General features: G+C 34.6%; 1 protein-coding gene and 1 long non-coding RNA gene across 2 annotated transcripts; one reads left to right on the top strand and one right to left on the bottom strand.

Moving 5' to 3' along the window:
* Positions 1–6,438: 6,438 nt before the first annotated feature.
* Positions 6,439–7,570, bottom strand: LOC106106946. The gene is made up of 2 exons (XR_001225831.1): positions 7,397–7,570; positions 6,439–6,669 (listed from the first exon to the last, which is right to left on the bottom strand). It is a non-coding gene; the product is annotated as an uncharacterized LOC106106946 (long non-coding RNA).
* Positions 7,571–8,122: 552 nt separating this feature from the next.
* On the top strand, positions 8,123–14,428 carry LOC106106047 (sex-lethal homolog; the record flags this gene model as incomplete). Its single annotated transcript, XM_013286577.1, has 5 exons — positions 8,123–8,240; positions 8,791–8,986; positions 12,731–12,961; positions 13,731–13,838; positions 14,270–14,428. Coding segments are annotated over exons 2-5 (576 nt in total), but the record flags the coding sequence as incomplete, so codon positions are not given.

Raw genomic sequence — 14,428 nt, forward strand, 5'->3', positions numbered from 1 at the left:
TGGACGGTCGCTCAACCATGTCCTACTAAGCACTGCCCCTAAAAGTCGTAGGTATGTCTCCAATGGGTCGATATTCAGTCACTAAGGTGTGGGAACCCCGTCCCTTCAAGTTGAGACGTCCCAGCCTTGAAACATTTCGGGAAAATGATTACATTCTGAGTATTGTATCAAATGACAAAAACTATGTTTTCTATTTTAATGTTTTAACAATGCGAGTTCACGGCAAATCGCTTATAGATGTCCTAGCACTAACTAAATGTTTAATATTACCACGAATCAGAAAATAGTCCAAGCTTTTAGTCAAACGGTAGAGATCCGAGTTTTGTTAAAAAGTTTTAACAATAGGGAATATGCATGTATTATTTTTCTTTTTTTTAAACGATTCTACTTGTTATAAAATAACCAGAAAAAAAATTGACGCGAAAATATTCAACTATTGAGCTAAAAATAATAAAATAAAATTACCACATTTTCGAGCGACTAAAACGCGACCGGAGTCGTCAATAGACAATTGACGTCAATCGTCTTATTCCACTATACCAACATACGCTCAGGTGTCACTTCGTCGTAAAAACCAACAAAGCTACTCAAGGTCAAACATCGATTTATTTTTATTATTCCTGGTACAAATGAGTGGTAATTAATAATTCTATTCATTATTTTTTTATTTTAAAGTTGGTTTTGATATCGTGTTTAGAGTATAATGCTTCAAGAGTGTATTTCTATATAAACTAACGTAAATGAACTATGTATTGACAACACAGGGACGCCATATTAGATAAACCATTTGCTTCGACCAATAATGTGCGTTTTAGAACTTAGCAAGGGAATTTGAAAAAAGTCACTTTTTAATGATAAAATTTTGCCACTAAATCACATTATATTAAAAAAAATCTTTGCAGGAATGTTTTTATAGAAATAAAGTATACTTAAAACAAGTTTGGTGCAATTTGGCGTCATATGCATATTGCCTATTATATAAAATACTAAAAGACCGAAAATAGAACTTCAAGTAGTTGGCAATTGCATGCCAGTACATAGCACGACGGTTGATTTTGTGACATCTACGTGTAAGATGAGAAAGAAGATGTAGATGGTACAAAGCTTAACTCTGGCACGCCTCATCTCATACGCTCTCTCCGACATTTTACTGGTAGTTGTGACAGTAGTAATTACTCTCCCATTTTTCTTGTGGCAAGGAACAATGCATTTTTTCCTAAAATGAAACACTGCTGGTTACCGCGACTGTACATATATCTACATTAAACTGTCGCAGCTCACGCTCCGGCTGCCAGAACTTTCCCAATGCCTTAGTTAATGATTAACCAAGTGCACTGTCAATTTTTTAACATTGGTAGACTGATCAGAAACCTGCAAACTGCTTCACGAAAGTTCTGCCGTAGACACGCCAGGATCTGATAGAACGAGAGGAGTCATAAACTCAAAAAAACATACTTTCAACTTAGCTATCCTATTTTCCTAAGAGAATTGTGAAAAATAGGTCTTATGTTTAGGTTCAATAGTCCATTTTATATCTGATTTTATCAGACTGTTTTAACCGGTTTCGTCACAAATTTTCACAAAATATAACAAAATATCGGGCAAGACCTAAGGCCCGTTTAACTAAATAAAACAGCAGAAACATGAGTCACAATCACTCGTTTTATAATGGAGACCAGACTTATTCTTTGTTCTTGAAGGCGAATAATTTATGCACTTCCTTCTAAAATTCAACAAACATAACAAAACATGAATACAACCAGGGTTCACTCAAGCCTAGTTAGGCATTGGTCGTTTATTTCCGTTTCCGCCGTCCCACCATAACTAGGTACAGTCAGCTTTGCTCGCGGTGTACCAGTAACAAAAAGTATTTTTTGTCAATCGACTTATTAAAAAAATAATATAGTATTTTATAATTAATGTAGTCTTTTTTGTCGTTTAAGACAACGTAAGAAAAGTTGACGGATACCTCTAAAAACAATTATGATTTTTTTTTAAAGTTAAATAAAAGACAAAGTTCTTCTCGACACTGCAATTAGCTGAGGTCCTTCGTACACAAAGCAACGTAAATATTTAAAACTAAAATTGCATCCTCGCGTGCCATTTACATGGTGCAACGTCGACGCGAGTGGTCTACTTGGCTACTGGTTGCGCGCGACTTGCTTTGGAAATGACATTGTATTGAGAAGGTCAGCTTAGCTAAGCGATTAAAATTGACATCGCCTTGTTTACGAAGGGAGTTTTATATTTTTCAATACCTTTTAGTGATGTGCATTTAGATTCTGTTGTATATCACCACGAAGATATTATGCTACGTTCTAAAATTTGTAGTAAGTTGCGGCGTCGCTAATACTTCCGATATATATTAATAAGTGGAATATTAAAGTGTTTTTTTTTTATTTTATAGGAGAAAGAGGTAAATGGGATTTGGATCTGACGCCCGTGGATATCGGACACCAGAGGAACCGCAGACGTGTTTCCTGTCTCAAATAATTTCGTGAGAGACCCTGTCGTAACTGTTTGGAAATACCGTTGAGGACTGCGATGATGTTTTTTCTATATCTTAAAGCTTTGCCAGCTAGATGTTGGGTTCATCCAGTTGCTGAGGTATTTGCTTTTATCATTTAGGTTACAATAATATGCAACTTATAACAATGAAGAGTCATCAGTATGCGTCTATCAGAAAGTCTTAAAAACTAGTTTTTCTTTACAGTCAGAATCAGTGATTAAATTAATTGTTAAAATTCACTGTACACGAGAAAATTTTATTTTGTGGCATATCAAGAAGTTATAGAAATGGCTGTTTTATTTTTTTGATACCTCAAACTTTCTTAATCTAACCGCTGAAACACGTTTTACTTGTATTAGTAAATCAACATTGCAATGGAGTTATGATTGAAAAGTAGGCTGATCAACGAAAGAACCTCGAGGTAAGATCGGTTCCGAAACAATACAAGTCATTGAATATATTGATTAGTCGTTCGTAAGGTACAGTCACCTTCATTCGCGGTGTTCCACATTCAAATCGATATTCGTTTGAGCGTCTTGAAACGATAAAATCACATATTCCAGTATACACAAGTGGAGGGTTCCCATAGTTTTGTTTTTAATTTGAGTAAACATTGGCAGCAATTTATATAGGTGTAATATTTGTAAAAGACGCGGATTTTTAGGTTGTTTTAGGGCTAGACATTTTTTTGATACCTGTAATACCGCAATCGAAGGCAACAGAAAGTGAGTCTGTTTTACGGTCACTGACTACGGCTCCTGCCTTAATGTGAAGGATATCCGTTAGCAATAACGAGTTACAACTTACAATAAATCCTACTAAGCCAGTTTGAATGACCTAAAAGATTTTACTTCAGTAAGTGATGAAACACGAATATTCTACGAATAAATACTTACGCGAAGAATACAATTTATTTTTGTCGGAGTGAAAATATATGTATAGTTAATTTGTTCAGTGATAAGGAGAAGGCGGGTTTCCACGGTGCCTGTTGCTGCGGACGACGGGTCAACCGTAGACACCCAGATGTGTATTCCTGTCTCCAGACGCCCGACCCTTGGGCCGGCATGATGCGCGGCATACCATAACCGTCGGCAATCCGTAGAATCACACACTGTGGAAACCCGTCTTAATATACTGAAATGTATCCGCTAATAACACGTGCTTTGGCTTTTAACTGAAGATCTTTAGGATAGCGACTTCTTGATGACACTAATTTAAGGGTGCAAACCACCAACATCGTATGGGCGCACAGATATTCACTTCGAGAGCAATAGTTAGTTTCCAGATGGAAACATCAACAGGCGTTTGATGTACATCCACATTGAAGCCACAAACATATCACTTAATTTTTCCCTACCTTTACTATATATTATCGATTAGTAGACTAAGGAGATCCTATGGAATAAATTAAAACATCATACCTCTTTTTTACTCGGCAGAAATTATATAGCTACAGATTCTTGGTCTAACAAAGACATTAGTAGAGTCTTAGCTATCAATAGCCTTCTTAGTCCAAGGAAGGTAGAATGATATTTTAATTTTCTATAAATACCCACCACACATCATTAAAATGTAGTTACTAAAGTTCAGTTTTGTAACTCGTTATCATTTGGCTTAAGTTTTAATCTTTTTAGGCTATCAAATACTAGATTTTTTTAAGTCCCAATAGTTATTCCTAAGATAAGCGCATACAACATTTTCAGCTTCATTTATTGAAAGAGTTCCTGAGATCCTCTTTCACAGGGTTGATCCAGCTTGGACGTTGGTTTGCTTCTCACCACCGTCCTAATATTTGCGTCGACGAGGAATGGATATACTCAGAGAATTCCATCTGTTCCTCGCATAACGAAACCTATTCCGTTTGTTCAGTGTCGTAATGTATTAAATAAGCTATATGATTTGTTATGTGGATATTGAAAATTCAAACAAAACTGCTCTTTTATATATCAGTACTGACGTTACCTATAAACCATAATATCAGAGGATGATAGGCAGTTTACAGATATTTTAGTAGGTAGTTCGGAAATTGCGTTAGCGACGAATATCATTATTGCTTTATAGAATCATATCACCAGCTCACTATACGTCCCCACCGAGGGGCTCGAAGCCTACCCTTATAAGGGATGTCTAGGCCCTAGTCAACCACGCTGGCCCAGTGCGGGTTGGTTGACTTCACACATATCTTTGAATTTCTTCGCCGATATGTGCAGGTTGCATCACGATGTTTTCCTTCACCGTAAGAATCGGTAGAACATAATGCATACCAGAGCTGCTATTATTATTTTTATTTGTAAAAAGACGTCAAGTAGTAAGGGAAATTGTAATACCTAAAATTTATAAAATTCAGTTTAGGCATTTTTATTTCCCTTATCCATTAATTTATCGTAAAGTGCGATTTAGCGAGTAGCCGCAACCGAAGAGCAAGTACGCGTAGATGTATCCGTAGTCTCTGCCTACCTGTCTCTTTAAAAAGCGTCAGATTTCCTATCTAGTCTTGTGAAATTCCAGGCCTATGTGAGTTTGTCGAGGTTAATAACATTTCTTAGACTATTGATACTAATTTTCAAATCTAAAAGGATATTTTTGACTTGACTATATCATAGAAATTTATTTGTTTAGAAAAAATGTAGCAATTAGTAAATAATGCTTGCAGTTTAGATACAATGACAAGTATTTTGCTTGTGCTAAGTTTCTTATTGAAAGGAGAATAGTCATTTTAGTTCAACCGTCAATACTATATGATAAAATGAAATGATTTCATAACTACATTTATTAAAAGACTATACTTACCAACACAATTATATAATAACGACCATCACTATATCTGTCTTAAAGGACAGCAGCCTTTTAAGGATATTAGGTCCTATTTTGTTGTCAAATACCAACATTTTCTCGGAACCAACGAAAGTAACGTTTTTTTGGTATATTTTAAAGCTTATGAGTAACCATGGGTATAAACATGAAAAAAACATTTAGAAAAAAAATAAGATTAAGAGAGCATTTACGCTTTTTGGAATGAAAACCTTGTTTTTTTGTAGTACTGTCATGATAAAAAAAAAGCATATTTTAAGTACAGTCAGGTTCATTAGCGGTCTTCCAAGTTAAAAGTGAATGTCTCGAAACATAAAGTCAAGTCCTAGGCCGTGGGTCATATACTGTTTATCACAAAGTGCTACCCAACTCAACAGGACTGCAGAGGAATCCAGTTATTTCTGTCAACACAACCCCATTTTCTTTTATTTTGCAGTGGTGCAGTTTAATATACGATGTACAAAACATTTTTTTCTGTAACTGGACTACCGCAAATGTAGGTGACTGTACCTCAAACCTCCATAGGATACTAAATTACTATTAAACTGTTTGCCCTACCCTATTATTTCTCAATATGTACATAAGAAACTGTTTTATAATGCTTGTGAAGATATCTAGAGCTGTTTTAAGCCAGTTTTTGTATAAAATAAGGTTTTTTTAGGTTGTATTTATGTACAGAAATTATATAAGATCCTATAACAGATATGCTATATGCATAGATTTAATAATCTTTTCTTTTCATGAGACCTCCGGAGTCTTAGGACAGCCATAGAAAATAATTTTATACAATACCATATACTTTGTTTTTATAATGCATTTGTTGTTATTTTAGACAACTTTTTTTCCAATGTATTGATTTGAAAATTCCTTCACAATAATATAAAATAATGAAATCCAGCAGGGTTTTTTGAAGGCATTTAAGTGAGTATTTTTCACATTATTTTCAGTGATATGCCATAATTATTTGTGTTAAGTGTGTGTATACTTTGTAATGATGTTTTTCTATAAAGAAAGTATTATGTCATAATTCATTTATTTAATATCTTATTCTACTTATTAACTTTTATTTAAATTTAATTTTTTTTTGTAGATGTCTTATTTTTTTGTTTTTTTTTTTATTTTATTGGCTATATAATATATTTAGTATTTTGTATATATCTGAGAAGGTTACATATAGCTACCTGAACGCAATGAAAGCATCTCCGAGTTCGCCTCCTACGATGTGTACACCACCCTCGGGAATAGAAAGGCCCCGAAAGAAGTTCCTAATGTCCAGAGCGTTGGCTGACCATGGAAGGTTCTGTAGTCTAATGATGACACTCATTGTTGCAGCTGTGAGATCCAATTACCTATAAAAAATTAAAGGATCCGTTCCATTTTTCGTTTTGTGTTTTTGATTACTTAATATTTAGCATTTTAAATTATTTTTCGTTTTACTCACATACAATTATGCATTGGTGAAATAAATTTAGGAAGGTTCACTTAACATGTATGTGCTTTCTCTCCTATGTTAGCTTAATTTTGTAAATGTAACAAAAAAAAAATGTTGACATATTCAACAACACATAAAATCGTCTAAGTAATTACATATATAAATGAAAAGTTATTGTGCTTAGGTCAAATGGAAACATCTAAAGTAATTTAAAACAGTTTCTAAGTAGATCCAAGTGATTAAGGGAAAACCAACTTATAAAAACCGAGACAACAGATACAATCAGCAAAAAATGCCGATCGAAGGCTCGAATGAAAACGAATTAGAAATACCTATGTTTGTTATTTTCCAGGTTTGAGTTATTAACTAGTGTAAATAAAGAAAACCGTTATACATAATAGTATAGTTACATGAAGGAGGCGTACTGCAACTCGCAGATATAGGAAATTTTAAAATAACCGTTGTTCAATAATTGCACCTTTATACTAAAGCTTTTCTTTATAAAAACGCAATCGGATTATTGTAACGAATACTGATCAAGAAAATGAGGACACGATACAAAAGATAGATGATATGCTTAGAAAATGTTTCAGTGCGCCATGTAATGTAACCTAGCGCTCCGGAATAACGTTTCACCGACTTACCTATAATGTTTTACGAATTAAGTTTCAAACGCGTAAATATAAGATTAAAAACATATTCAAACACAAAAACACTAATACATATAATAAATCATCACATACAGCTTATAATCATCTATTTAATTATCACACCGCGAAAAGGCGGACGAAAACACAAAATGGCGGCTGTCTTAAATTAAAAAGCGATAGTGTTGCCTGCCAATGAAAATTTTTACCCAGCCATGTACATTGTGTAAAAAAGATCTGTTTTTAGGGAGGGAAAAGATAATCAGTGGCCGTAGCACTATTTAATTTTGAAATTCTCTCTTTCTATGTTTTATAAAAAAGTAGATACGAAGAGTAAATAAATCATTATTCGCAGCACAAACTGGCATAAACCATTGTTTATCGATGACTATCTTCAAAATATTCAATCAAAAACTATTTTAAGATGATTATATTAACGAAAAATAATTAATTACATTAAGTTACTAAAAGCCATATAATCTGTTATGGTTTTGGGGTTGCGGCAGTTCACCGTTAAATTTGTAATTTATTGGATCGAAAGCCGTAAAACACGGCAATTGGTCTAGCTTTGGCAACACCAAAGCAATGCTTTTGACCATAGAGTAGATCAAAGAGTATATATAGTCGGCCAGTTTTTATAGGTTTTTTGACATCTTGTCTTTGTTTTTGACATTATTTCTTATAATCTGTCAACGAATTTTATCTCCTCTACCTCTACTCTCTGGTACAAAACTGTATCAAGAACAGCGGTTGTCATTAATTGTTCTATTCTGTTAATTCTTTAAAATTATTGTAGAATAGTATTTAAAAATAAGTCTCTACGATTTTATACAATAACATTGTAAGTATCAATCAGTCTTTAATAGCAATAGCAAATAACTAACCTTCAGCTTAGTGCATTTTTCGTTAAGGGACTGTCAAAGTTCCACGTAAATATTTCTGCCTTTTCTATTAATTTTTTACGTTTAAGTTGATTTTGCAACAGAATTACTTATGACACAAAAAATAATAATATATTACAAACAATTTGTGTTAAGCAATTAATAAATAAGGGACTTACTTTAAATCCAATATGATTTCCTAAGGATTCCTATTTGGTACCTTGAAGTAAATCAATAAAAAATCTATTGAACTTATATACATTTACTATAAATATACATTTTAGTATATTTCGCGTAGCCATGTTCCATACTTGTAATAAAATCCCCCATTTTATTATTTTGTATACTTTTAAGTTTTATAACATTATTGTTGTTAAAGAAAGAAACCACACAGTCTCCTATAAAATATGTATATTAAACATTAAATTACTAAGAAATGAAATATTTTTATTTTCGTTATTACAGTTTAATTCCTTCATATGAAATAATTTATGAATTATTTTTTTCCAGGTATAAGAAATTGTAAATAGATTGTTTAATCTCATAATGAAGTTATAAAACGATTGCTCAATATAAAGTAGCAGTGTAGGTGTTATAATTGTTTTAACAGTGTAGACAAATCTGATAAATGTGTGAGAGGTACCCAGGACACTTTTTTGGCACTCCTGTCACAGGCTGGGACAGGGGGTACAACCCGTTGGAAAATGTAAGTATACAATAGTTTAACACATTTTAAAATTGGCAAGCAAACAAGCGGCCACCTGAATTTGGCAAGAAGTGACCTCTTGCTCATTTACCTTGGTCATTTACATTTACGGCAAAAGTATGCAAACATTGCAGTATTTTAAAGAAGTAGCCTCTAATAATTGCGCATACTTCAGATACCTTCTACTGAAAGTGCCATTAAAATTGGTCCAGTCATTTCTGATTGTCTTAAACAAGCACAGCAGACAGATATCTATTATAAAATTGTTATTATCAGCAATGCAAATATGTCATACTAGCTATCGCCCACTTCGCCTGTGTGGAATTAAAAAAAACAAAGTTCTTCCAGACTATCCTCTAAATCTATACCAAATTTCATCAAAATCCGTTCTGCCGTTTAGGCTACAAACTCTAACAAACATCCATCCATCTATCTAAACTTTCACATTTATAATATTAGTAAGAATTAGTAAGAATTTATAATATTAGTAAGATTAGTAATATATGAATGTATTTTGTCATCTTACTAATATTATAAATGCGAAAGTTTAGACGAGTAGGTAAATGTTAGTATCTATCTTCAGAAAGGCTAAATTAAGTTTATTTTTTAATTCTGTACATAGTTGCAGGCAACACCTATTTTATTATATGAATAGATTTTACAATGTGTAATTTTTTATCTTGCTATGTACAGTATAGAAGTTAGATAGTCTATTTTTGCTTTTAAATGCTAAGGGTTGCCATGCCAGTGTAGTAAAATGTTGCCAGTGTTTTACTTGAAGCAATAAATATATGAATTTAATTTAAGAATACAAGCCAACTAGTTTTTATAATTAATCTAGTTGGTTGTGAATGAAGGAGAGCTCACTTTTTGTTATTTCTTTGAATGTGATGCAATTTTTTTCAATGATTTTATTAACTTTGTTCTGTTGCTTTGAAACATTTTTTCATTTCAAGTAATAGTTTAGTTTATTCCTGTTGTTTGGGGGATTACAATCCATGTAAGTGTTATAATTTTACAACTAACAATATTGTATAAATATGATTGTTCCCTTCATGTAAAATTTGTATAGATTGTAATGATATATTTTTAAAGTATAGTACAATTTAGGGAATATTACGATATTCAAAATGGTAGTTGAATTTTAATTGAAATTGGTATACAAGCAAGCCGTTTAAATTCGATGAATTAGCAAAGTGAAAGCCGCACATAGACATCCACAAGAAATAACTTAAAATCTGTTATTCAACCTGTCTTAGTTCTCAAAGTTCTCAAAGGGACGTAAGATTTTAAAATCTATTCGTTTTATTATGTGCAAGGTATATAAAATAATTAAAACCATAATAAAAATGGCCACCCTTGACACTGATGACAGATGGCGCGCAAAAAAGCGCGGGAAAACGCGATTATATTAAAAGCAAAGCTAACGACGCACTTGTGATACATTATTAATGAAGGCGGGAGTCTGTGGTGAGTTTGTAAAGTGGCGAGTCCCATTTGCGTTGGAACTCTGCCAGCTACCGATGGTTGAAGATATTTGTAGGCGTGTCGCGGCTTTAAGTGATTCTTTGCACTGTTTATACTAAGCCCACGGCATATCTTATCGAAAATAAACCTTCTCGCCCCATAGACTACAGGACTTCATATGTATGGTTCGTATGGAAGGGCTATAGAGATTATACAAGCGCTATAAAGAACTGTGGAAGTATCTACGGAGCCCTATTTTTTTATTTGTGGGAGTGGGGATGTAAATAGTTATGTGTGTTTGCAGACCTACGCGTCCTTTTATGTCCAACGCCCTGGGCGGTTATCCATCTGCAATAAACCCCTACGTTGGATTTGCATAGTACTTTTGCTTGAAGTTTTATTGTTTTTTAAACTTTACTTAAACTATTATAAGTTATTCCTGTCTTGTTCTCATTCATCTATGATGTATTAGTGTTACAAATGGGGCGCATTAGCGTATGTTAGAGGTCAAGGTCATTTCGCCCCACTTTTTTTGGCCGAATGCCTGAAACCGAAGTTGCGATATTTTTCGCGTTTGAATTTCGTTTCCGGATAATGTTGCCATAATGTATTTAGTTGAATACAAGGTAAATAGGTCATAAGTTTACGGCCTATGTTTTCAGGTTTTGTTATATGTTTCAATAGTCTTGTCTTTTGCGTGAGTTTTTTTCTTCAGAGGTCTAACTCTTTATTATAGTAGATTGCTGTTACATTGTTAAAATCTTTTTAAACTTGGCTAGCTTTCATATCTTACGTTAAAAAGTGAATCTTTTGTATTAATTTGGCACACGTTTGGGATAGAACGTTTGTGTTCCAGTTTTACAATGTTCTATAATTTGTATGAAGTTGTTTTCCGCAATCACGGTAATGTCTTAATGGATTATACTAAGAGATATAGGATACCTAAGGAGTAAAAGGATAGGATTGATGGGCTTGTTGTGAGGAGGGAAGAATCACAAACAAGAAGAACGTTAATTAGGAGTGGGGAGGTACACCGGTAGAGGTAGGCCTAGAAAGAGGATACATTGATTGAAAGGTAATATGATCAAGAACGGAGTGATGATTGAGATGACATAGTCATCTGGGCGAAAACCTGTCGCGCCGACTTTACGGGAGTAGGATAGAAGGGGGGGGGAAGGGAAAGATGACGATTATGAAGAATACATTTCGGTCTAAAAAAGATCCAAGCCTTGTTTAGTACAGTCGTGTCAGTAAGCAAGCGAGTGTTTACTGATCACAGACGTGTCAAGTGCAGATTATACTTGTCTGTACTTCGTGACACATTTTCTTCTCACTAATAAGTTACAAGCGACTACCGAAGTACGATTGTAGATTGTCAGGAAATTTGAGCAAGTAATCTACAAAAAACTACCGACTGGCCACTAATTAGTAGCTAGAATATTCGCCTAGTGCTTCATACGAGGTCAGCATTGAGTACCTCTAGAAGTTCGAGAGACCGTGAAGTTTGAGAGGCTCGTGGGGTTAAAACAATACAATATTTGACCACTAGCTGTCGCCCGCTACTTTTCGTGAAAGGAAAACTTCACTAAGTTATGATATTCTAGGTTGTATTCTTTTTAAATTCTAAACTTATCGGTTCTGCTGTTTGCAGTAAAGTGCATAAAAATTAAGCTTTTTGTAAGTTGTTTTAAAGTTATAAAATACTAGCTGTTACTCGCGATTTCGCTCGCGTGAAATACAAAAATACAATTCTTTCCTCTTTATAATGATAGTATAGGTTAAAATGTTTTACCTGTCTATCTCAATTAGGATAGATAGCGATGTTTTTTATTAGATGTTCTGTTGCGGAAAGTTAAGTATGAAATGGGTCGGCAGCGATATGGGTCATACAGACTAGTAATTGAAATGTTAACTCGCCATGCTCCGAGCCGATGCAAGTTAAAAAATGCAGCGAAATATATTATACATGTCATTCTTTTTGTTGGAAAGTTAAACAGGGAACTTTTATACGTTGAATTATCTCTTTGTAATGAGTCCTATGAGGCCAGGCTTTTGAGATCAATTTTAAATAATAAAAGGGTTAACACAGTAATGTGTATCGTATTATGTAGTCCCTTAGTGAAGAATTCAGGAACTTTGCTTATTTGTTGCTTTATACTATGGGCGTCCACAGCTGATAACGTAGGCTAGGTCTATAAGGCAGATGTCCTATCATGCCCATGCCTTATAGGTAATATAAAAGGATTCTTCTGGTAACCAATGAATGTTGTGTTACAGCAAATCCAACAGCAATACCGAGGTCGTGGTCCCGGACTGGGGCCGGGTTTGGGGCCGGGGGCACGCTGCTGGGGCAGTATGTCGGAGGGCGGCGGCGTGGCCGCGGCTGCCGATTGCAGGACCAATCTCATCGTCAACTACCTGCCGCAGACAATGACGGAGAAGGACCTATACGCGATGTTCATGACGATCGGACCTATAGAGAGCTGTCGAGTTATGAAGGACTTCAAGGTGAGGGTACAGTTGCGGAAATACGCAGTGGTCTATTTACATAAAAATAGTATTGTTTTCTACAAACTTCGCCTCTTACAAAAAAACAATTAGCGTAGTGAGTTGCGTAAACGATTGGCAATAAATAATACTGTTCTACTGTGCATTCTACCCTTGTGTGAAACTTTACTGTATGCCGACATCAATCAATTGGAGTACTGCAGCGAGTTAATGATCTATTGTAGAATAGATAACATTGTATATGTAAAATCCGGCATAACAGTAGCAAGATAAGGGTACAAATGTTATTTCGGGACATCTCTGTAGTGCATTGATAATTTAAACCACCAACGTTGTTAAATAATTTTGTACATAACTGCAGTTGTTTCAGACTTAAAAGTACAAGTATATAACTTATATAATGAATGCAAAAGTTTGAATGGATGGATGGATGTTTGTTAGTGTTTGTAGCCTAAACATGTCTGCCTAACATAGATGTAAATGATAGTTTAAAGAACACATAAGTTACTTACTATTTTTTTTTCCTTTCAACGCGGACGGAGTCGCGGCTAAAAGCTAGTATTAAGCTTTAACACTCTAATGTCAGGTTGACTTAAGTTTCAACTAATAAACCAAGTTACGTATTTAGGAAACGTTTTTATGTAGTTATCGACCCAAAAACACTTATTAATGTTTAAATGTAGCTGGGAAATCGGCCATAAATACCTTTTTTACCTATTTTCATAGGAAATCGGTACATTGTGTTAATTAAAATGTAACATGTTTCCAGACTGGTTACAGCTACGGGTTCGGTTTCGTGAACTTCACGCGGGAGGAGGACGCCGCGCGCGCTATCGACACATTCAATGGATACCGCCTCAGGAATAAAAGATTAAAGGTGAAATATAGTCTATAACACTCTCGGATAATCTAGCTATCTAATTCTGAAAGAATTTTCCAAATCCGCCCTCTAGTTTTTGAGTTTATTTATAACAAATAAGAAATAAAAAAGTTAAATTTCACCGTTTTACTTCAATGTTGTAACTTTTTACCAAAGTGAACGAGCGAAACAGCAATAAGTTACGTAATTTCAGCGCCAATAATTTGGGGTACTGAGTTCCGATCTTGCGGTCGAAGGTTCGAATCCCATTTGACTATTGTGAACCATATCCTAACACAAGCCTACGCTTATTCGGAGTGATTAAAGGAAATATTAGTAAATTAACAAAAGTCTACTAACATTTGTAACAAAAAAATAAATACGATAGTAGATTGTGTTTGGCAAACATTGGTTGTGTTGGTATGAGTTGGTGGTGTGTGGCAACACAGGTGTCATACGCGCGTCCCTCCGGCGAGGACATAAAGGACACCAACCTGTACGTCAGCAACCTTCCGCGCGCCGTCACCGATGAGCAACTGGAGACGATATTCGGCAAATATGGCCGCATCGTGCAGAAACATATCCTCCGGGATAAGAACAGTGGCACG

The sequence above is a fragment of the Papilio polytes genome, unplaced genomic scaffold (assembly GCF_000836215.1).
Source record: "Papilio polytes unplaced genomic scaffold, Ppol_1.0 DF824269.1, whole genome shotgun sequence".
Lineage (NCBI taxonomy): Eukaryota > Metazoa > Arthropoda > Insecta > Lepidoptera > Papilionidae > Papilio > Papilio polytes.